The sequence below is a fragment of the Chaetura pelagica genome, unplaced genomic scaffold, assembly GCF_000747805.2.
Source record: "Chaetura pelagica isolate M959 unplaced genomic scaffold, ChaPel_1.0 scaffold111, whole genome shotgun sequence".
NCBI lineage: Eukaryota > Metazoa > Chordata > Aves > Apodiformes > Apodidae > Chaetura > Chaetura pelagica.
In genome coordinates this window covers 2869139-2893382 of record NW_009952153.1, presented here as the reverse complement: position 1 = coordinate 2893382, position 24244 = coordinate 2869139, and the positions used below count along the sequence as shown (strand labels likewise).

General features: G+C 37.7%; 2 protein-coding genes across 2 annotated transcripts in view; one reads left to right on the top strand and one right to left on the bottom strand.

The window, feature by feature from the left end:
- PLCB1 (phospholipase C, beta 1 (phosphoinositide-specific)) overlaps window positions 1-284 on the bottom strand; it is a 457703-nt gene extending 457419 nt beyond the window's left edge. Inside the window, exon 1 of the mRNA XM_010007158.1 lies at window positions 108-284. Coding sequence (XP_010005460.1) covers window positions 108-284 — 177 coding nt within the window. The remainder of the gene's footprint in view (window positions 1-107) is intronic.
- A 180-nt stretch (window positions 285-464) lies between these two features.
- TMX4 (thioredoxin-related transmembrane protein 4) lies at window positions 465-23010 on the top strand. Its single transcript, XM_010007157.1, has 8 exons — window positions 465-556; window positions 8544-8659; window positions 14026-14071; window positions 15106-15234; window positions 16702-16747; window positions 19012-19113; window positions 21347-21410; window positions 22727-23010. The coding sequence occupies exons 1-8, from the start codon at window positions 465-467 to the stop codon at window positions 23008-23010; spliced, it is 879 nt and encodes a 292-aa protein (XP_010005459.1).
- Window positions 23011-24244: the final 1234 nt, after the last annotated feature.

Sequence of the window (24244 nt, the reverse complement as noted above, 5' to 3'; positions counted from 1 at the left end):
TGCGGGGCCGGGGGAGGTGGGAGTGGTGAGTAACGGCCGCTTTCCCGCCCGCCTCGCAGGCGTCGTGCCGGGGAGTGAGGGGAGAGGCCTGGCTGGGGGCAACCGGCCTCTCCTCGGAGCCTGTCCTGGGGAGCTGGCATGGCCGGTAACGCCTGCCCCGCTGGTGGGGGGAGAAGGGCCGGGCGCCTTCCCCGCCTCTGCGGTGGCCGGGCCGGTGCGGGGGAGGCACCGCGCGGGGACACCTCACGGTCACCGCTGCCAGCAGCGGTGTCTGCTCTCGGCATACGGGCACAGGCTCAGCTTGTTTCAGGTGGTCTCCTAAAAGCGGTTTTCCTTCAGGTTCTCGTCCCGTGCGGGCGCTGAGCGCCTGAGTGCCCCAAGGTTAACCTGGGCAAGTCTCAGGAAGCCGTGGGGTCACTGGTGACATGTAAGCGGTGTTATTCAAGACTACTGCCTGCAGGGAAATGGTACTGATCCTCGCACGGGGCTTGGCTGTTTGGGGCTTTCACTGGGTTCTGTGCAAGCTAGAAATGCTGGATTTAGTAGGTGGTATTTGGTATGTTTCTGAAGTCGTGTTAAGTACTACCCCAGTCCACCCCTGCATCCAGCCGTCCTACTCTGCTCTTCTGGTTCTTCCAGGGAGATGCATCAGATTTCATTAACTTTTCAGTTCTACTCTTGCTTTATCCTGGTAATAGCTAGAGAGCTTTGCTTATTGCCATCTAGGGTTTTAAGTGCTTCTAGCTAACTAGTGGCATCATGGCTTCACTTGTGATACACACTGTTCTTGAAATGCACATGCATTTTGACCTTGAAGGCTAGCTCACCTGCTTGTATTTAGAGGGGGAAAAGGGAAGTTGAAGGGTTTTTTAAGAAAGCAGATTTTTTTTTAAAAAAACAGACCACTAGTTTTAGGAGTCTCTGTGCTTACATGGCATCAGTGTGTTCAGCTATGAAATAGGTTTTCATTGTAGCATGTGTACTGTTTATCTGTGGAAGTGCATGAGTTTAAACGGTTTGAAACAGACTGTGTAGCCTGTGAAACAAAGTAGATTGCCCATCAACATCTGAACTCATGATCCCTCATGAACACCCAGCTGCTTAAGTTTTGTTTTAGTACTGAATTTATCTTCAGCCTCTTATTAGGGGCAGTAACTATCAATTTCCCTAGGGTTTTCCTGCTCAGGATCCTGCTGGTATTAATCAGTGAATAGATGGGAACAATCCTGGAATAGCTGATTGAGAAGCCCTCCCTTGTGTCTAAATATTTGGGTCCGATTGTGAGTGCATATTTTTCCCCTTTTCATTTATTTTGTTGTAAAAGTTGGGGGAAGATGTGATCTTGGAGTGAGAGAATCTAAATTTAATTTTTAAAATGAAATTTTCCACTTCTGACATACTAGTCCTGTTTGGAATCTTGTATGCAGCTTACTGATTCATATACAACTTTGTGAATCTTATGGAAGAAGCAGGTTATTAATAGTGGCTCAAAGGTTTTTATTTCTAAGATAAACTATTTGAATAATTAGTGGTGCATGCCCTTAAGGAAGAGAAAGGAGAGAGGAACTGACTGAAATCGGAAGTGGTTGGGCCACTGAACCTTAAAATCCTTTGTGAGTCTTAACTTTATTTGAGACACTGCACTCTAGTTTAGAGTGACAGGTAGCTGTCACAATAGCAATGGTGGCCAAGTTGGCTTTATTGCTAGCTGAGTATAGTACGTGTTGTGGCACTGAATAAATGAGACTTCTGTGTTATGTACAGTGTGTGGAAGATCTTTGCTTTCTGTGGTACGTTTCTAGGGCTTTCTGCTTTTCTCCTAACTGACAAGGAAGGAGCCTTTGTCTTGATTGAGGATGCTGACTCAATGCTACTGTTCTTGAATTAGCAAGAGTTTGAGACTCCCAGTTGTGTCTAAGCAGGAATTTGAGATCTAATATTGATTTTTTTATTATTTGTGCAACAGTTTTCATGCGGATGGTTTTTGACTTCTGATTTTTATCTGGTTTAGAGCTGGTGACCTGGACAGGAGTCCTACATTGACTGTTCATTGATTCCTTCCACATTGTGTGGTAGGTCTGTTGGCAAGATTGCAATATCACTCATCAAAACCTCATTTGCTCAAATAACCTCCTGTTTATGTGTAAGACTTCGATTTTCCAACGAGTATTAATTTTTATTTTTTAATTAAAATGGTATTGTAGCATCTTTTTTAAAAAAATACTTGGTTCACCTGCTCTAGATTACTGAAGCCTGCTGCCCTGGTAGGAACAGATACTACTCCTCATGCTTAATGTCAGTTTTTCTATTTGTGAAAGTAATGTAGGTGAATTTCTGTGTACTACTATTTTTATTATTTTTATTTTTTTTTCCTCTGTTCTCGGGTGCCCAAAGAGAAATGTTAGTCAGAAATTACTTTTAGGGGAATTTGTACTGGAAACAGGATTTTTATTCCTTCATTGCTCCTGGCTGAAGTGTGTGTAATTGGGTGACTTTTTGTAAATACTCAGTTTTTCATGCTGGCAAGATTACAGGCACAGGAAACACCGCTGTACTTCACTGGTAAAAATGTTCTGGATAACTTGGTATCTCTGAAAGGCATTACAACATGTTTTGTTTATGTTATCAGTTTATTTAATATGCTCCTATTGCACCTGCAGTACTTTAGTAACTTGACCATTGGGAAAATCTTTTAGTTCCTATGCAGGGTATGAAATGTTTTGGTTCCCATTTGTTTCAGCACAGACTTTGTGCTGTGTGTACCTAAAATATAATTTCTTGATTTTCTATAGCCAGGTGAAAATTAGGAGAATGGTGTGATAGTAAAGCTTTCAAGGCTAGCGTATCATACCTATAGCATACTTCACTTTCTTATTTTCAGTTATCATTAAACATTGTCCTGCTACCAAGTAGGCAAGATTATCACAGAGGCTCACTCCACACACTAGCACTTTTGTCTGTAGTTGCAAGGGAGTGTGCTAAAAATCTGGCTGAAAAGTCTGGTTTTGGTATTTACATATTTAATGTTTTTAAATGGTTAGACACTTTGTGTAAATAAACTTCTGAAGAATTCTGTAGATTATTTAACAACTACTGTAAGTAACTTACATTGACAGTTCAATAAGATTGGTAATTTTCTGACACAAGAGTATAGTCCCTTACTTCCTCTTGATAGTTTCCAAGCTTCTCTTTGTCCTGTTATTAAAAAGAAATCCACAAACAACTCCCCCAAAAACCAACCAACTAAACAAAAAAAACCAACTAAAACAACAAAACACAACAAAAACCCAAAACCCACAAAAACCCAACAAAACTGAGAAGCAGGGGAGAATGAAAATCAAGTTACCAGAACTCTAGTTTGGTTCTGAACCTTCTGCAGCCCTCCTGAGCGAATTCCGAGGAAGTGACCAAATTATCTATGGACTGTTACTTAGTAACTGAACATGCAGGTAGTTACTGTGCCATGCCTAGGCTGAACAGAAACTGAGAAACTGAAATATCCTTGGCAGCAGATGCTTTACTGTTATAGAAGGGGACAAAACCATGTGTAGAATGATGGAATTTAATCTGCTGAAGTTCTGGAAGATTTAACATAGTATTTCAGTGATTTGCTTTCTATTAAAAAATAAAAAATAATCCAGATTTAAAAAAAAAAAAGCTTGTGAGGGGAAAGTTGTTGGAGTTTATTAATTTTTTTTTAAATTGCAGATGGTAGTTTTATTCTTGTTTCTGAAACTAGATTGCTGAATAGTTGTGATAATATCCTGCTTTGGTTCTCAGTTTTTTTCCCCTCCTCATTTATATCTTTTTTTCTCATCTTGAAAATAGCACTTAATATTATCTTAGAGAATACATTTTTTTGGGCTTGCATCACACCACAATACTATGAAGTTACTTTCCCCTTTATTCATGTATTGTTGGAAGAGATATGCATGCCAGGCTACTGAATTAAATAAAGCAGAATGGGAATTCTTAAGGTTGAGCTTACACCATGAAGCGACTGTCCCAGAACAGTGCTTTAGTGTATTGTTACTTCAGCAGGGCCATCTGTGAATTAAGGCATTTGAGTGAAGCTTGGCAGGAGAATCCAGGGAAGAAACCTCCCTTGTGTGCTCTTTGAGGTAGTTAGGGCTTTGGCAATTTGTAAAAAAACCCAGCCAACCAAATTTGTTCTACATACTGTGGAGCAACTGCTTTTGGATTAGGTCTCCACTGTCTGTTTTGGAGGAGTTTTGGCACACCAAAGGAAACTTCTTATCAGCTTTCAGAGCATGTACTATTGAGTTATAGGTCTTGGTAGATTTACAGGGACTAACTTCTACATCTTTGGCTGCCACCTGCTCACTTGAAAAGTAAACTAAAACCATGTAGTTACCTTCTGAAGCTTATCTTCTGTTGAAACTGCAAAGCTGCCTATCCGTCCTCAAGAACTGTCTGTATTTATGAACAAAATCATGGTATGTTTATGAAATTGTAGCAATAGGGCAAAACTACTTAAGAGAAGTAGTTATTATTTCATTCGGATTGTTTTTTTACCATTCTGTTTGGGTACTGTCTCAATTTTTGCATCTTTAATAGTACTCCCAATTTGAAATCCAGCAAATAGCTTGGTTTAGTTTAAGCAGTACCTTTATAAAAGTTGTGCATCTTGAATGGAGAAAGCCTAGAGTAAGCAGGGAAACTTTTAATCTCACCTGTGTGGCTTTCTTTTCAGAAAATACTCTTGTGCCTGTTACCATAAACTGTTTTACCTTTGTTCACAGATTCTTGCAGCTTAGTAAGATCACCGTCATAACAAAGTGTAGAGTAGCATTCCAAGTTATATCTGTTCATCACTGATAGTTACAGATAATGGTAGTAAAGGAGTCAGTTATGTTCACGTGAAAATGGGTCAACTGGTGAATTCCTAAGCCAAGCAATTATAAGGAGAGAGGAATAGTGGCTTGGAGTTGGAAACTGTGTATCAGTAAATCTAAGTAAAGTCATTTGGTGTTTACTGATCAACTTTTAAGTGATATGACTGAATAGCATGTTTGCTCAACCTGTTTTTTTGTTTTTGTATTGCAACCATCGGTGAAATTGCTGGTATTTGAAAGCAGAACTTGATCTTTTATGCTTTAGATTACAGATAGACACAGACTTTGCTTTTTTAAGAGTTTAAAATTTTGATTTTGGATTGCTTTCTTTATGCTCTTTAAAAAAGCTTTGGGTATTATAACAGATTGGAGTGAAAACTGTAAAACACCTGTCTACCTGCACCATAGTGATTTTAATCCTCTTAAGTTAATTATTCTTGCAGTGGACCTCACAGGATATTAGTTGCCTGATTTATGGAAGGTAAACAGTGCATGAGGTATTTCAGTTGTAAAACTTTGTGCTCTGTAAGAAGTCTGGTAATGCAACAAATGAGGTGTCTGTTGAGAGATGTGCAGTAACTGCTTGTGGTGAATAACTTGGCAATGTGTAATTTATAGGTTTATGGATTTTTTAATCTGATTTTTAAATGATGAAGATCAGTAAATTGCTTTTAATGTGTAGCAGACTAGTGAAAACATTATTTCCTTAAAAAGCTGTCCAGGTTTTGATGTAAATTGCAGTGAACTTTGATTTTTTAATAATTATTATTATTTTATGTTTTTTTAATTGTAATTACCTGAATACTGCTTTCTTGGCACACTTGTAGGACACAGGGCATGCAACAAGTAGGCAGTTAAGTGTACCCCCTTGTGCAAAGGGAGAAGCCAGAGGAGTAACAGCCCTAAGCTTTGTGGTGTTGATGAGGTGCTAATTATTTCCTAGTTTGTCTGTGGAGTATGGCAGAAGAAATTTGGCTACATCTGTTTTTGTAAGTGACCTGGTCTTGGATCTTGTGACTTGATTAAAAGTAATGAAGACTGATTTCATAGCGCACATATGGATCTGCTTTCCTGCTTTGACAGAATTTACTGGTTTTTTTTCTGTAAGAATGGTAGTTGTACCGTGACCCCTGTAGAAATACGAGTCTGTTCTGAAGGATTCATTAGAAGCATGAAACAAAGCATCTCTTTAGGCTTTAGTTCTTCAGGGTGCAAAAAGTTCTTTGAAACTCTGGATAAAGGTAGCCTAAGTGTGAAGTATTTCTGTATCTTACTGAAAGAGAAAGTATAAAGGGGAGGTATTTTAAGACTGGGAAGAAGGTAAAATGAAGCTTTGGCAGGAGAATGTTATTGTTATTTCCAGGTGGCACTGTTGAATTCCTCTTACTGCTTCAAGTGCTGCATAACAAATGTGGACATTAAAGCTTCAGAAAAGCAAGGATGTTGAAGTAACAACTGTAATAGCTCTTGCAAAAATCTGATGCCTATTGCAAGTTCTTTCTTGTATATAGAGGGACAGGGTGTTTCCTCGCTGGCAGAAATTGAATGTGTAGTTTAAGGAGTGCTAAGCAAATAATGTAAGTCTGATTGGCAGTGCCAACGTTCAGCTTGAAGGACTGGATCTTGTAGCATCATATCTGACTGTTACCATCCCACATCTGATATTGGCAATAAATATAAGAAGCTAGTTACTGAGGCTTTTTCTGAAGTTCATTTTAAATTTTTTTCACTGCCAAGCTGTGATATAGGTGGATTTTAATATATCTCCGTATTAAAGAAAATATAATAGTATGAAAGTTAGCCACATGTATTGAATATTCCACTTAATTTCATTTAGAAGTTCTTGTGAATGTGAAATGTAAACATAAATGTTGATATGGGTCAGACTTCTATTTCAAGATCAGATAGTACATAAAACAGTCTAAAAGGTGTACTAATCTTGAAAATATCACAGCATGAGTTTGAATATCTGGAGAAGCTGTGTTAAGAAAACAATCTAACCTCTGTCTTTAATTTTAGAGCAATATCAGCAATATCTGCTGGATGTGTTGCAGTTTCTTACCAGACAAGCTGTAATAAAATAATACTCAAGTATAGTATCTTTCGAGCTATTATTAAAAGCCCTCTGTAGACCAACAGCACAATGGGAAACAATGCTACATACAAGACATGTTTCTAACATTTTTTAAAGATACTGAAGGGCTGTTTCTTGGTGGAGTATTATTTATATACTGTTTTCAGGTACTCTTGCATGAAGTGGTATTGATTTAAAAAGACCCCATAGCTTTCCTACTTAAAATAATAATTTCCTAACATAGTAAAATACAACATGTATTTTTTAATTTTATCCTTTTAACATCGAAATTACAAGATTACCTTTTTAAAATAATATAAAGCATTCGGTGTAAATTTGATTCTACCTCTGCTTTGAGAAATGACCTGTTTCAGGTTTGGTCTTATTTACATCTGTGGATGGCTGGGGAGATCTCTGTCCTCTGCTGTTAAAAAGCAAGCATTCCTGATCTGAAGAGAGCCAGAGAATAGGAAGTGCCACTCTTCAAGTCAGATAGCTGTACTAGTAGACAAACTGAAAGAGTAAGGGAGTTCCTTGTAGAGGTTCCCAGTTGGAGTGTAGAGGTTATGTGGGCTGTTAAGGGTACCAGCCTTGGCCTATGAAGAAATTTGTTTTTATTGTTAACAGTGGATGAGGAGCATGGTAGCACGTATGGAGTACTTTGAGAAGTGCTGTGTCCCTAGAATCATTTTTGCTCCATTTAATTTTAAAATATCAGAAATCTGTATATATACATTTCCATCTCCCCAGTAAATTATGTTAAACCATATAAAGGCCTCTTTAAATTTGTGAAAGGGTTAAGTCTGTGTATGGGCAGTTGCCACGGCCTAGTTACATGCTGTACCTAGCTGTTTGGTCTTACCTTAATTGTATGTATGACTTGCAAGCTGCACAAGTTTGTCACAGACTTTGTCAGTCAATTAAAGTAAAATTACATCGAGATGGAAAATGGGCTTTTATCAGTATTTCAGCATTATCTGATACTGACCTTTAATATTGGCTGTTCTGTCTCCACATTATTATCAAAAACTGCAAACTTGGTTTGATTATTCCAGTTGGTAGGACAGAAAACTCAACTCTTGAAACATGCGTTCTTCTTTTGCTGAAATTCTGAGGGAAAAACAAAGCTTGAGAAAGCCAGGGTGAGCAGTAAGAATTTGGTGTGTGCTCTTTTTATATCTCTAAAAAGTGTTATCAAAAGGGCATGCTTTGATGTATTGAGTAGTAGGCTAAAGGCAAACATAATTTTTGAAAGTGCTTGAGGTGTGAGAAATCAATAAACATTTTTACATGGAAGGATGCTTCTTCTTTGGACAGCTTGGCTTCAGGAATTCAGATAGCTGCCATGGAAATGAATTTATTTTATATGTAAATAGAATAAACAACAAGTGGCGAGGGGCTGGGATATGAATTTCTCAAATCTGAAGATTTAGTTTTCTCTCAATAACATGAGGAGGAACTTAAGGATTTATATAAAATAACTTGATTGTCAGTATTAAGAAAATCTGTAGGTTTTCTTTTTGTGTGATTAATGTGTTTGTATTTTCTCTGTACAATTGGAATGTCTGTAAGTGTAAGAATATTAAAATGTTTAACCTGTCTTCCCACTTTAGCTATGCTCCTTGGTGTCCAGCTTGTCAACAGATTGAACTGACATGGGAGAGTTTTGCAAAGGAAAGCGAACATTTAAATATCACTGTGGGAAAGGTGGATGTCACTCAAGAGCCAGGTATAGTATGAAATAGACTGTTTTAATAAACAGAATTAATAGTTATAAGTACCACTTTGTGTCTGGGAGTGTCTGTTGTTTTACTGGAGCACCTGGGATACCAGCCAAGTCAGAAAAGAGGTTTCTAAATCAAAATAATATTATCCATGTTTTATTTTTGCACATAGTTGGTATCTGTGAGCCTAAGTTTACAAACTGAATTGGAAGGATTAAAGAATTGGGGGAGTGATCTTGCTTAATCCTGTATTAAAAGGGGCTTATTTTCTATTTTAATCTACTTCACTGAAAGCTGTTGCCTGTCTCATTCCTCTCACCTACAAACTGCAGAAGACTCCAGTTCTGTAGGCTCCAGATTCTGAGAGTTTCAGGGTGTTGTAGCATTACCACAGTGGGAGCCTGCCTTAATAAGTTCTTAACCGTTTCCATGATGGTGCTGGTTTATTGTCTTCTTTAACTGTAGTAACCCTTTAAAGAACAGATGTTACTGTTGTTTTCTGTTGATGATGCACATAAACAAATGTGTTTACAGAAAGTATTTCCTAACTACTGACAGAAGCAGGAATATGATCTTGTTTAATCCTTTAGTGACTCCTTTCAAATTTTTGAATGTGTGTTTGTGTAGGCGGTACCGATATTGTTTAAACCTCTGCCTCTCTTGGTTATGCTTCATGCTTGTTTTGGCTTTGAGGGGGTAAAAGATTTTATCAGCAAAATCCAAAGACTGATGGAGTTAGGAGATGTTCCTAAAATAAAAAAGCTGAGCTTTACTAAGGGTGGGGGTTTTTTGCCTTATAAAATGTATGGAAAATATGTCAATTTTATTATTTGAAAATATGCCAAACAAGTTAGCTTTATCAAGTTAACAGCAGGGAAATTACTTAAAACTCTGGTCTCAGAGCAATTTAAGTTCACAAGAGAATGCCAGCTGTTCTAGACCTTCTGTGGGCTAGGTTTTGTTACGAGTTTAGAAGTATACAAAAACACTGATGCCAAAACGCTGTTGATGTTGGACTCTTCTTTAGTGCATATGCTAATTATTAACAGTTTATTAAATAGCTGAGTTTGAGGGGTTTTTTTTTTCCCCTAGATATAAACTTCAAGTGAGCTTCTGCACATCAGAAAAGTAGTGGTTACTCTGGAGTTAAGGTGGAAAATGGGGATCCATTATAATCCTATCTTGTTATTTTCTCCCAATTAGACAGGGATTCTCATGCTGTTTTCAAATTTCAGTCTTGATTGTGGCATTTGGATGTGACCATAACTTAAAAATGTACTTTCAGAAGTGAGGCTGTAAGAATAAAATACTTGAAATATTTCATTATTCTTCTTGGTAAAGAACTGAAATGGTAGTATTGGGTTAGGTACTTGATACTTTCTTTTGGTCTAAATGGACCTTAGATGTGACTTTTAACCAGAAGTTCCTTAAATATTTGAATTTATAATGTTGCAGAGAGTCTTGACCTCTCAGGGTGTTTGACTTCTATGAGTCAAAGGACTGACCCAAAATGATGAATTTGTATCAAAAGCATGGTTCCGACCTACATAGTATCCTGTAGTATGCCTACAATAATACACATTCAATATCCAGTTCAGCACAAAGTATGAAAAGTATAGCCACTTCTAAATATAATGAATATGGAGCTCCTCTGGAAGCTTTTTAAGGTTGTTGAGGTATTTTTACTACAGGCTTATGCTTCAGCCTTCCTTTCAGTTGGTGTGCTTAAGTGCTCTAGCTTCTGCTTTTGCTTGCACAATGGTAACTTACTTAGCTTTGGTTATGTAACCCCTTCATCAAATGAAAGTAGTCATGATGCGTTAAATTGGGGAAAAAAAACTAGATGAGTGCAGAGTTACATAAAGTTGCACTTCCAAAACCTCTAGGAGAAAGTAGCCATTCATGATGCTTAATTACAGCAGATGCCCAAATAAATCCACCAGAGCCTTAATGGATTTACGGCATATTTCAGTCACTTGATGTACTTGTCTTACAAATGCTTATTCTTTCCTCATCTTTTCTATTGAAGCACTCTGTATTTCAAGAGGAAGTAATAGAGGCACTTCTGGATCTGAAAGCTGTGTATATTTGTGGAGTCTTTCTTAAGTTTCCAATCATAACTTTTACTTGTGATTTAAAACAAGACTTCTAGAGTCTTCTGTAATCTTGGAGCACTTGCTTGAAAGGAGCTTTATTTTTTTTTTAGATGGCACCTACATTCTCTGTGTGTTTTGGTGCGTGTGTATGTACAAATACTGGCGTTTTTTCCTATTCTTGATTATCTGTTGATTTTATAATGGGTGATGTCAGATTTGCAAACCAAAACAGTTGAAATTTGTATGAAACACAACAAAACAACTTACTATCTGTTCCTAGCTTTTTGTAGCTAGCTCAAATAATGATTTACTGATCTAAGGAGGTGCCTTAGACAAGCAACAAACCTCCAGCTAAAGTTTTGGAAATTCTTAAATGCATTTTGGCAACAGATTTTATATTTTATACGGTATGTATTTCATAATTTATTCTGAGACCATAGCTACTTGCTCTAGGGTAGACTACTGGTAAGAGAGATTTAAGGTAGCTTTTTTGTTTTCTGTGTGCCTGACTAGCATTTGTAAGAACTTCAGAGAATCTTTCAGTGTTCCCATGGCTTTCTCTGCTCTTCAGCTTATCATGTTCTTTATGGCTGTCACGATCCGTGACCTATTATATCTCCTTATTGGAGTGTATTAACTTATCAGGATTTGCTGAGAGATCCACACGTGGGTATCGCCTCACACAGAGGATACAGGAACTTATGTCCCGACTTTTTTGAGTGAATAACTCGCTCAGTGCTTACTAAATTTCTAACAACAGCAAGGTTTATTGTGGGGAAAACAAAGCAATTTGGGGCAGGAGGTTCAAAAGGAGTGATTACAACACATTAAACATATATGGGTACACCTTAGTTACACATCTTATTCACGTGAGGGAAGCAGAGGGGAGGGGTATGCCCGAATGGCTGGATTATATTTTCCCCTATAAGCTGGGGTAGCCGGAATTGTCTCACCATGGCAGCGCAGGTAGGATGAGCTGGGTAGCAAAGAGGCTGCAGGCACTCCAAGCGCAGGTCGCCCCCCCCCACCACAAAGCGGCGGCAGTCGGTGCGCGGCTCCGGGACCGGAGGTGTGCAGACGCTGGAAACGCGGCGGTTTCAGCGGCGCTGGGACTTTTGGCAGCAGTGGCGGCGGGCAGGCAAGCGGCAGCAGCGAGCGGGCAGGCTCTGCAGCGGGCCGCTCCCAGCAGGAACGGCAGGCAGCAGGGCAGCTGAGCGGGCTGGCAGGCAGCTCCCAGCAGCGGGGACGGGCGGCAGCACACGGCAGGAACAATGGCGGCGGCAGGCTGCGGGGGTAGACGACCGCCTCGCACACACGAGGAGAGAGCGAGAGAGAGAGAGGGGCGTGTCGCGCTGCCTCTCTCATGGGGTTCTTCGGCGCCAGTTTTGCATTTCCGGGCTTTTCAGCCAATCAGACGGGACCTAGTCCTGCCCCTGCTTCCGGCCACGGCTCCTCCCCGGCAGCAGCTGCTCCCCCCCCCAAACACACAGAGGGGGTTTCCTGCCGTATGGAGACACCATTTTAAGTCAGTTTTGTCGGCTGACTCAAAGGACATTTCATGTTCGTGTAAGGAAATACCTGGTCCTTCACAATGGCTCTCCACCTAGTTTTTCTTGTGCAGTGGTGCTTTCTGCTTGAGTAATTCAACTGTTACACTTGTGTTTTCATTTACTTTATATCTCCCTGTGCTGGCACAACTTTTAGCTGTTTTATATTTTCCAGCACCCTGCCTTTTGTAGCAATAAATACAGAAAACTGAGAACTTGGAATTAAGGTTGCTTCCCTTTTGAACTTTAACGATGCTTGCACTCAGCTTTATTTAAATATCTTAAAAAAGCAAACAGCAAAAAGCCCAAGAACCCTTTTTTTACCTGTTCCATAAAGAATTCACTCTAGGAAAAACATTACTCCTGAAACTTCTAAACATACCTGGCTTAATGCAGTCTAGCACATCACTGTCTCCACAGGCAGAAACTCTCTAGCTCAAATACTTTTCCATGGCTAGCTTCCTGATGCAAAAAGCTATTTACTGAAAGCTGAATAAAGACTTAGTTCCACAAAAGATTATCAGAGAGCTTTTATAAAAGGAGAAATTAAATATCCCATTTATACTCTTTCCATTGGTACTTTGTATGGATGGTAATTGCTAGCTGTGGAATGTAGTTCTTACTAATGGAGTTAGGTTGCCTATCTAGGAATTGATAACCTTTGAAGTCTGTTGTATTTTTTTCCAAAATAGATTGCAATAGTAGCATGTTTTTAATTTCTGCAGTCGGTAGGTTGGATGTGTTGAATTGTAAATAATAATACAAAGCACTAAGGCAAGTTCTTCCTCAGTTGCATATTTTCTATTTGTCAGGAGGTGGTAGTGTCAAGTAGCCCTGACTTTCATGGAACAGAGTGCTGAGATATTTCAAGATTTATTACCAATCTGTTGACATATCTAGAGAGGAATGATGTGTGGGAATGAAGGATAAGAACCTCGAAACAGCCAAAATATTACCTTGCTACAGTCTTGTTTATGAGAGACTGTTTATGAGTATCCTTCCTACATGATATAAGAAATATTACCTTGCTACAGTCTTGTTTATGAGAGAAATTGAGCCTTCCTACATGATATAAGAACAGACTCATTGTGCAGTGTACATGGATTACTTGGAAGAAGAAAACACGCAAATCCAGATAGAATTTATTTAATGACTTGTATCTGAGATCTGAAATGTGTGGCTCTAAATAATTCAAAATCTGCTGGAGGATGAATTTTTATCAGGGGCCACTATATTATCAGGGGCCAGAATTTGTAGGCCATTGTTGTCATTACTATCATTAGTTGGCCCAACTTTCCACAAGAAGCAAAGGTCATCTGGAGGAGACTACACAGAGGCATAAGAACACAGCATCCTGCAGGACTGTAGGTGCATTTGTGTGGTTCTTCTTTTGGTTGCAGGTGCACACTGCTAATTTGGTCAAAAACTTCAGCTGTGTGCAAATACTGATTAGTGAAATACATGTAGAAAAATTACTTTGAAGTACACATTCTGCAAGGTAAGCATTTTTCCTCAATTTGTCAACAGAATTTAGTATCTACGGCTGTTTTTAGCATTTCTGAAGACAAACTGTAAACCTGTATTTAAAAAACAGTGGTAAAAGCTATGCAATTTGCTGCTTTCTACTCTACAAGTCGAGATCTGTAGGCATTTATAGGTAAGTCAGAATGCTGAGAATTTTCAGTTTTAATTAACTGTTTTGTGTGGGTATTTTTCTTCCCTTTCTAGGCTTGAGTGGTCGTTTCTTTGTCACAACTCTTCCTACAATTTACCAGTAAGTGTGTCATACTAGAAACAGTTGTCTGTTTCAGTTTATATTTCCACCCCCTCCAAGTCTTGTTGACCAGTAACATGGAAAATGTGATGAGCAACTGGCTTATTTTATTTTTTTGTCAATCTGTAAAACTTTTCTCAGGAACTCAATGCAATTAATGAACATTAGGTATGTATTTTTAGCTTATAGTGGAAGGTTCTCCTAAAAACAGTTTTGTATCTAGATAAGTGATACTTTTTCAGTTTGCAAACAACATTTAGTTGCATTTTTAAAAATTGGTCCAATCTTGTAGTACTGGTTTCTAGAAAGCTGACCATATGTGAGCAGACATACCTGACCTTACAGAACTGTCACTAAAATTTTTCATTTGAACAATTGACTGCGTAGGCCATGTATAAAACAGTACAGAATTTTCCACTGTTGTGGTGCTTCTCTTACTACTGAAATTCTTAAATCTGTTGACTCCTTGTCACTTGTTTTTAACTGTAACTCTGAAATGCAGGTAAAAATGAAGCAATACTGACTTTATTTCAATTCAGGTTATTGTTTAGAACTTTGATTGTATTGAAATATTCCTCATTTGAGGCTTTTATTTAGTTTAAGTATCTTAATTAAGTTCCCCTGTTATCAGTACTGCTAAAAACAAATCAGGAAAGACATTTGCTGTATCTCCAATAAAAAGAAGTCAACCTTTAAATATTGAACCCTTTATTAGGTCATGGTATTGTGAGTTGTGCAAATATATACAGACATGCATAGATATATATATGCACGTTCCTAATTCTGAGTTGTATCTACAAAATGGTTTGGCCATTAACTTTGCGTGCTTTGTATTTTCTGTAGCATTTGTGAATATTTAAGAAAAAAAGCAGCTTTAATACATGGCAAAAGCTCATGCTGTTCCAAAACATATTGAAAATGCTTAGGTGTTCAACTTTCTGAACAAGTAAATTCTGTAATGTCTACAGGGTTTCTGGTTGTTTGGTTTTTTTTTCACCATAGATGCTGTGTTAATGTGTATTTCTGTTTTTTAGTGCAAACGATGGAGTATTTCGCAGATACCGAGGCTCACGGACGTTGGAAGATCTTGAAGATTATGTTTTAGAGAGAAAATGGGAAGCTGTGGAGCCTGTAGCAGGATGGAAGTCTCCATCTTCTATAATGTAATACTTTGCTTTTATTAGCAAGAAATATGTTTTATAGCTCATTATCATTAAAGGTGCTTAGCAACAAAAGGCCTTTATTCCCTAGACATGTAGGCTTTGCAGAAGCAATCTGTAGTGATAGCCAGCTTTCCAGTTTCTCACCTTTAAAAGCAGTTTATTTTCTGCACTTATGTGCATGCTTGCTGAGACTTATTTATATCATCTTTGAAAATATATAAAGTACAGTTGCTGAGCATTAGGTGTCAGTTTCAGTATCTGCTGAGTATCAAATGAATGTTTATGTGGATTTTAACATCATGATTTCTGGCTACTTGGGGCAGGCAGCCCTCAGCTTCAAGTATTTCTTGTTTATTTGTTTACAAGGAAATCTTGTGTCCTTTGGAATAGGAAACAGTGTAGTGCTTATACAGTATATCAGAATTTGTTTTCAGAGCATTGAATTTACTTTGAGTTAGTGTAGAATGCTTGCATGATATGAAGGATGAACATAAGATATGGATGGCCTGCATTTCATTCTGGTTAAAGCTGTTATAGGTAGGTTCATGTCAAAGATCCAGTGGATGTCCTTATTTTTCACCTGAGAATGATGAAGAGCTATATGATATTTAGCAATGGGGAGAGGAGCTATGGAACAGAAATTATTTCTTCATGTCCTGGTTTCACTGGGATAAAATTACAGAATCAATTTTCTGTTGAGGGAGGCTGCAATTCTTGAGAGGACTGCAGCACCAGATTCTGTGAGAACAAAGTTGGTAAAACACTTTGTTTTGGTGCACGGCTGGCCATGTTGTGGAGGTTTCCGAAGTGATCAAGGTTTTCAAGCAGTTTTGAGCTAGCCTGGTGCTTGGGCTAGGAGAAGTGAAAGCCAGGGCAGCTGACCCAAGCTGGCCAACACAGGTATTCCATACCACAAACATCACTCTCGCTATAAATGGGAAGTTCTCTGGGGATGGGGCTCTTCCTCAATGGCTGCCCTGGAGGGTCTTGTCCGTCATTCTGCCCCCAAGGCCTGCTCTTGTATGTGCTGTGATGGTTGCACTCTCACTAGAGCAGTGGTGCTCGCAGTGTTTGACATCTGGCATCTACTGTGGGGAACTCGCAACCTGCCACCACTATGTGGGCTGAGTATAACTTTGTACTTTATATTAGTATTGGGATTAATAGCCATGGGTTATCTTTTTCCCTAATTTCCCTTCTTGGGTGGGGAGTGGTCATTGGGTGATAAAACAACTGCCTAAATGTAGACACTTGATTATGCTCAAATGTCATCTTTCAAGTTCCTGTTTCAGTGCTTTACAGTCAATTGGATTACATAAACATAAGGCAGATAAAATGTCAGTAGCCCCCTTCTGACAATTACTAGGGGCTGAATGGCATTGAAAGTCTGTAGATAGAATTGTTTTTCTGGGCAGTTTGCTGTGTATCTCAGCTGTTTTAGAACCTGTTCCTTCCTTTGTTTTCTAGGATGCATGGTATGGCAGGGCTATTTCACCTCTCTGGATGGATTAGGGTAAGTAACTATGTGGTAGGGTTTTCCATACCGCCTTTTATGATTAGAATAATAATCTGTTTAAAAGTCCAAACCTAACTGGATGGTTTTATTCTTTTCTGAGAGTTAAATTTTCCTTATATTTACTGTCCTTTTGGTGTATAGTATCTGCACTGTAAATTTTGTAGTATTAATGAAATATACCAAAAATGGCAGTTTGTAAAGATTAGTATCAATACTGAGAATTATTACTTAAATATAGTTAAAATGTTCTTCTATCAGTGTGTGATAACATGATAAAGTAGTTTTTTGAGAACTGCTGCAAAAAAGGTTGTAAACATGGGGAATTCATTTAGTATCTACCAGATTCTCTCACTTAATACAGTTTCTGAAGATCATATCCAAGTTCATTTTCAGATTTGTAGATCATGCTCTTCTGCAGTTCATTGGCATCTAGTGTATTGTACAGGAGAAGAAATGGTGATCGTTTTATTTGTAGGAAGAATTTCTGCATCTGGGTTTCAAGCTGCCAGTGCTGTTTGCATAGGAACACCAAAAATTTGGACAATAGAGGAATTATGAGAAGTAAAGGCAAAATGCTTAGGGTACAATGAAGTTTACTTAGAACTTAAAAATATTTCAAGACACTTTTCATTTGTTAGCTATCAAAGCTTTTCCTGTACAATGCAAATGCTGAACATTTTCCGACCTTTCAATTTTTCTCAGGAAACATACACTTTTTCCTAAAATCTTCCAGTGTAGCCAAGATTGAGACACTGTACTTGATTGTAGCAAAATGTTTTAATATTGTAACTTGCTACAAAAAATAACTGTAGTAGAGAGTGTGAACTGAGTTTGTGTTGCTTCCAGTAAGCATCTAGCTAGCTCAGAATCAAAGAAAACTTTCAATTATTAGGTTTCCTCTGCAAGCTTTGATTCTTAGTATTAGTTAGTATTAAGATTTATATAGCCTTTTGGTACTTCTTTTTTATGGTTGCTGTGTAATGACGTTGTCCGTGTCTGATTTCCTTCCATAAAGATGAAATGCTCTAGGAAGAAACAGTGTAAATTGCTTTCCACTTCTATGAATATTTCAGTTGTCTATTCCCTCACTTTTCTTGCTTTGCTTGAATATGCTTTAATAAATGTTGAAAGCCGTTCTGACAAAAAAGAACAAACCAAATAAAAAAAACCAACCAACAACAAACCACACTACCCTGGAATTTCAGTATTTAAACTTCTGTAAATACTGATTGTGATTTGTTTTCTAATGGATATACTCTTCAAAGAGATCTAATGTTCTGATTTACTTCCTACCAGACTATCTGACTTGATGTGATGCTTGTCTCCATCAATTGAATTTGTAGGTTTGAATAACAGACCTCAGTTTCAAAGAAATCTTAATTTTGTCTTTGGATTATTCTCTTTAAATTTATAAGTGAAGTCACCTATTCAGTTTCTGCTTAAAATGGATAGCTGTTTTTAAGAACTAAAGAGCTTGAATAAGCACTAAATGGCTCAATTTAGTTACTGAATTAATTCCAAAATTTAAGTATGTATTTTGATCTTGTGCAACTATTATGTGTGTACCACTCTGTTTCCCAGCTGCAATTATAAGGATACAGCCCTGCATGAAGTTACATGTTTTTCAGTTGACATTGCAATTTTGAAGTGGGTATAAAAGGACAATTGTTTTTAACCTCACTTTGTTGTTTTTTTAATTCTGAAAGGTTTAGTTCCTAAGTTACCTTTTTTGAAATAATCAGTTTCACAGACTTCTGTTGGTGCTGTGACTGTCCTTACCAGGGATGCTTTCTGCATGGTCTTGTTCCTATGACAGAGGCCACATGAACAAAAATGTACAGATTCATGCTGTGGGTTCATCTGGCCTAACAGTATGTCTCTGTTGCTACTTTTTTACAGAATGTAAGGATGAAGACTGTTGTGGTACTTTCCTTTATGCTCTGAGGCTTCCTCACACATTTATCTGCACTTAGATTATATATGGCATCTCTAACGCTCAGTATCTTAGGAAGAAGGAACTGTGCATCCTTTGCTTAAAAAGCATTTTAGTGTGAACAGCTTGGTAAAGAAAAACAATAGTTAGATTTAATGGTATAAAAATTATTGTATGACATTTAAGGATAACTTGAGAGGGAAGATTTGAATATAAATACTGTTAAATGACAGGTCTTAATTAGTTATCAATTTATGTAATGTGATGGCAGTCTAAATTACAAGGGAAGTTAGGTGTGAAGTTTTATTAAGTATCTTCTCACTTCCAGCAAATTCATAGCTACCTCACTGGCACTCTTGGAGTTCATGTTTGGATTTCTTATGCAGTCTTCATCTCAGCTACCTTATTGATTGGCCTGGTCCTGGGTTTGGTAAGAAAGCTTTCTTTTCCTCAGTTGCACGGAACTTGCACTTTGCATTAACTTGTAAAAAAAAGAATAAACTTCAATGGTAAGATACACTGAAGTATCTTATTTTAATAATGTATCTCTTCCCTCTGGTATCCAGTGATAGGATGCATGGGCATGGTTCAAAAAGCTGTGCCAGGAGAGGTTTAGACTGGACGTAAGGAAGCATTTCTTTACCGAGAGGGTGATCAAATACTGCAACAGGCTTCATAGAGAGGTGGTCAATGCCCCAAACCTGTCAGTGTTTAAGGGACATTTGGACAATGTCCTTATTAACATGCTTTACCTCAGTCAGCCCTGAATTGGTGAGGCAGTTTGATTTTTGTTGTCCAACTGAAGTAGTCTGTTCACTTTTGTTAAAATTCTTAAGTATTCAGTACTGCAGAGATCAACTCTCTAGTGTTGTTACTTCTGGTAAAGGTTGACTCGTTCACTGAAATAAATTAACCTTCTTATGAAATTAATTTTTCAGTTTAGATTTGTTTAGTCCATCCACTAAACAAATCATCTTTATAGTGGCCTGTTGTATCTAATACTTTTGTAGTCAAGGATTGAATGTGTGGTCAGAATTGTGTAAAGACTACAACAAAGTAAAAACACAGCCTTTGAGGAGGAATATTTATTAGCTGGAGTGGGATTGTATTTGTGGGAGTTAGCAATGCAACTGTTACTCAAAATAAAAGGATGAAAATATTTTTTAAAGGCTTTGAAGATTTGAGGATTTAATTGATTGACTCTATTCCAGGGCATAGCTTTGTCATTACAGCTTGGTTTTAAGAAAATCTGACTTCACTTCTTTCTCCCCTGTGATCTTTTGGTTTGAGTTCTTATTAGTAATTGAAAAATCTGATCTCTCTCGTTCCTAACCAGGACTGTTGTGTTCATATACCAACTTCCAAAACATCAGGGAGTTTATTAAAAAAAAAAGGTGTTAGCTATATATGTGAATGGGAAGGACCATATCCTGAGCCCTATATTGTTTCATCAGTGGAAACTGTTCAAAGTTGCTTTACCTGTGGAGCTGGGATTGTTTTCTCTCAGAATATTTGGATGATGTGGCTCTTTGACCTCTCCAATACCAATATTAAATAAGAAACTGAGCTGGAAAAGGAGAAATAGATGGGAATGGAAGTTCTTAGACTCATTGCTTGATGCACAAGCAAATTGCACAAGAAAATTTAAAACAGTTATACTGATAACTGGTTTAACTAGCTGCTGAATTGCAGGAAGTGTAAAGGTTGTTTCTGTCACTTGGATCTCTGGCTTTCAGCCCAAATATTAGTGCTAGTGAAATAAATCAAAACTGCTTGAATAGTTTTCTATGTAATACAGGGAAGTGTTTTCAAAGTAGTGTGTGTGTGTATTTAGCCAAACCCACATTTTTGTATATATGTCCAGAATTGGTATATATGAGCAAATGTCTTTCATTATGTAATTTAAACAGCTACATTTTTCTAGGTGATAGTTTTTCGTCACCAAATGAAGTGCAAATGAAGTTAGTGTAACTAGGAGCAAGTGAATATGATGATTTAAAAAAGCCTTTCCTTCTTGTTGCACTAAAAAAAAATAATGGAAAATGCTAAAAAAAAAAGGTACAGTTTATCTCTCAGCTTTTTCTAAAAGGCTTCTCACTGATCTACAAATGCTTCTTTAACCTAGTATCATCTGACTCTCCTTTCCTTTGCATTGCTCTTAGCACATGACAATGAGACAAGTATCTTCCCTGCATTTTGATTGTACATGTTCTACATTAGCCTACTTTAAATAATAACAAAAAAACCCACTGTAAAACACAAAATTAAGCACAAAAGGTGGAACTACACATCATGTATTAGGGAGTCAGGGGTAGGAATTGAATAACATTCCCAAAAATAGAAAATCTTGACAGTTTCATAACTGTATTCTGGGCCTCTCTTAAGATGCAAGCCATTTCAGTATTGAATAAATTAAGGGAAGTAGGAGGCAGAAAATTTGGACTAGAAAGAAAGTTGGTTGATTGGTTGCTGCACACTGAGAACACACTTCTTTTCACTGTTTTTATTTAGCACCTTAGGACAACTCTTACCTCTGAGCAAGATAGTATAATTTTCGAAGTTTTATTGTATGCCTGTCTAAAAAGGAGGATTAGGAGAATACTTATAAGTGCAAGGGCTTCTGGGATGGTTTACTAATAAATGCCTTTTTTTCATGTACACAGATACTGGTTCTGATTTCAGACTGCCTTTGCCCATCTAAGTCAAGATACGAAGCTGAAACACCTGGTAAGAACTGTGCAGTGGGTTTACTGTAGGTTTAAATGTACACTTGTAGGAAAGAGGGAGAACTTAGATGTGAACCAATGTCAAGAAGTTCTTAGCTGTCAGGAAATTAGATGAGAACCAGTAACCCAGGTACTCATTTTAGTCACACTGACAAAGATTAATATGCTGGCCTCCGAAATACCGACATCAGTGCATCAATCTGGAGGACAGCAAAACAAACCCCCAAAAAACAGGAATGTATTCTAGCTTCCACACCTGTGAAGAGGCTTCATGCATTCAAAATGGGGAAGTCTTGAAGAAAAGTACTAGGGTTTGTGCATTTTATGCAGGTGCATATTCAGTAGACCTGTTGCATAAATGCAGAAAGGAGTTTGTTTTGATAGGACACTTTTGCATTGTAATGTGCACTCTATATATTGCATTAGGAGGTGCAATGTTCTTAATTTGTATAATTCTCCATGTAATTTGTGGCTGGGGAAATAAAGAGACAGAGGGTATTGAATTAATCTAGAGATGGCAGATGTGGGATGGGGGAAGGTGTAGATTCTCCTTAAAATAAAAGAAAACATACATTCTCCTCCTGATTCTTAGTGGGAGGGCTTGTGAATAATATTCTGCTCCCTATGAACATGGGAGGCAAAAGCTTGCACACAAAATAAAGTCTCCTGTCAGCACCAGATGTATCTTAAGCTCCGTTACACCTTTTAGCAAGTTACTGCTAGTAAGTGGAGTCAAAACTTAACTGTAATTAAAAAAATATATTTTTCAGTTGTGTACATTTGTGTGTATTGTGTTGCTTTCAAAGAGGAAGACGCACTTGTGACACTTGCCAATCTAGACACTTTAGCCAAATTTAGTATTCACAAGAGTAGAAAATTAGTCTTCAAAATATTAGATGTTTATCACTATCAAAAGTGCACTGATTCATACTTGTGCAGTATGCTGTCCAGTTGGCTGCTTGACTTGAAAGCAGTTGTAACCTGACAGAGCTTATCAGTATCTTACTGCTTTCTCACTGATCTGTTTGATAATTAAGCCTGTTCAAGGAGCCAGGCAAACCTGATCTGTCTTTTGATTGTAATGTGGTGGAACAAAATCAAAGTTATCTATACCTGATATACAGGAAAAACAAACGACAAATATTGTTGAAGTTTTATTTGAAATAATGGAAATATAAGAAAAATGCAATCCCCTGCAAGTTTTCAATAATAATGTTCATGAATATTTCTGAATACGTACATGGTAATGTCAGTTTAAAAGACATTGTTCTGAGATTGAGTCTTTCTTCAGTGTTTGAAACTTCTTTTGTTTAGTAGAAGCAATTACCAAGGATAATGTAGAGAATGCAGTGTTAGAAGAAATGGAGGAGGCTGCAGAGCTTTCAGCAGATGATGCAGAAGAGAATGCAGATGTAAAAGATCTCTCAGATGGAGAAGATGCAGCAAATTCAAGTGCTGATGACTCAGAGGAGGATTTAGCCCTTGGAAAAGAATCAGAGGAAGAAGATATGGAAGACTTAAGTGAACAACCTTTAGTTGATTCAGAGACTGAAAGCACGGTAAGACAGCGTAAAAGTCAGGTGGTTGATAATGGACTATAGTTGTTTCAGTGCTGCATTTTCGACATTTGGACCAAAGAAGAATCATGCCCTTTGAAGCTGAAGCTTACAATTGTCATTCGTGTTTACGCAAAACCTCTGTTCTGTCAGCAGGTGTCTCTTTTTTAAGCTAATACTTGCTCTTGTGGTTTGTTTTATAAGCACATATGCTTTGTATTGTATAACTTTAGCCATGACAATCAAAGTAAATCTATCTTACCTGTTTAAAATCTTCTAAGAGAAAAGGGGTATCAGAGTCTTAGTTCACCAGCTATAAAATGGTCATCTATGCTTATGTTACTTTTTAAGTGTTGGCCTAAGCAAGATCTTTTAACTCTTTACAGTACCTTGACAGGACTGTAACTTTTCTCTCTGAATGTTTGTTGTTTCTAAATGCCACAGAAGCACCAGATAAGTGATAAAGTAGTGAAAGAAGGCACTTTACTAGTCTTCTGTTAAAAATGTTGTATATTATGGTGGGGTTTTTTATCAGTTCAAACTGAAGTATCTTTCTCATTTTTATTAATGTTTGTTTTTAAAATTTATTGTACATTACACTGTGTGCCCCCAGTCTTTTCTGCTTTTGGTAATTTGGAGGCATGCACCAGACCTCAAGTGTGTCAGCTGAGATTTTTTACCCAAGAAATTTGAACAATTGAAAACCTGAGGCTGAGAGAGTGGTAGCTAAATGTGTAAAATCCATTTGAACTTCTAAAAGATTTAAAGGAAATTATTTTGGTCACGGGGGATTTTTGCCAAAGCATGACCTTTTTTCTTCTTTTGTTAGCCCCCCTCCTCACCCCTTCAGGTGCTTGTAGCAAGAAGTATTAATTTTGCAGTCAGTAGGTTGTAGTTTTCTTGCCAATAAAAGCTTGTCATATGCAGTGCAGTTCTACCATTTTTAACTCAGTACTTTTTGGCAGAACTCAAACTGCTTGTCACTGGACAAGCATGTTAAAAAAAGAGAGGGGCACAAGGCTTTTGCTTTACTGCTTTTATCAAGATAAGCATATGTTTATTGAATAGTGTGAAGTGAAAATGGCTTACCAGGTAGACAGCATTAGGTGTGGTTAGAAGACTTAGGTCATAAAAGATCTCAGTATTTTCCTCCTTTGACTTGGTTAATATATAAGGCACGTTGTTGGTTTTTTTTTGTTGAGGAATACCTACAGTGAGATCCTGTATGTTCCTGTTTTCTTCATCATGTGCATAAGATGGTGTCTTAATCTTGATTTTT

Coding starts and splice junctions, on each gene's coding strand:
- TMX4 (XM_010007157.1), top strand. CDS start 465: ATGGTACTGATCCTCGCACGGGGCTTGGCTGTTTGGGGCTTTCACTGG. Junction 557..8,543: donor GATTTAGTAGGTGGTATTTG/GTATGTTTCTGA, acceptor TTCCCACTTTAG/CTATGCTCCTTGGTGTCCAG. Junction 21,411..22,726: donor ATACGAAGCTGAAACACCTG/GTAAGAACTGTG, acceptor TTTGTTTAGTAG/AAGCAATTACCAAGGATAAT.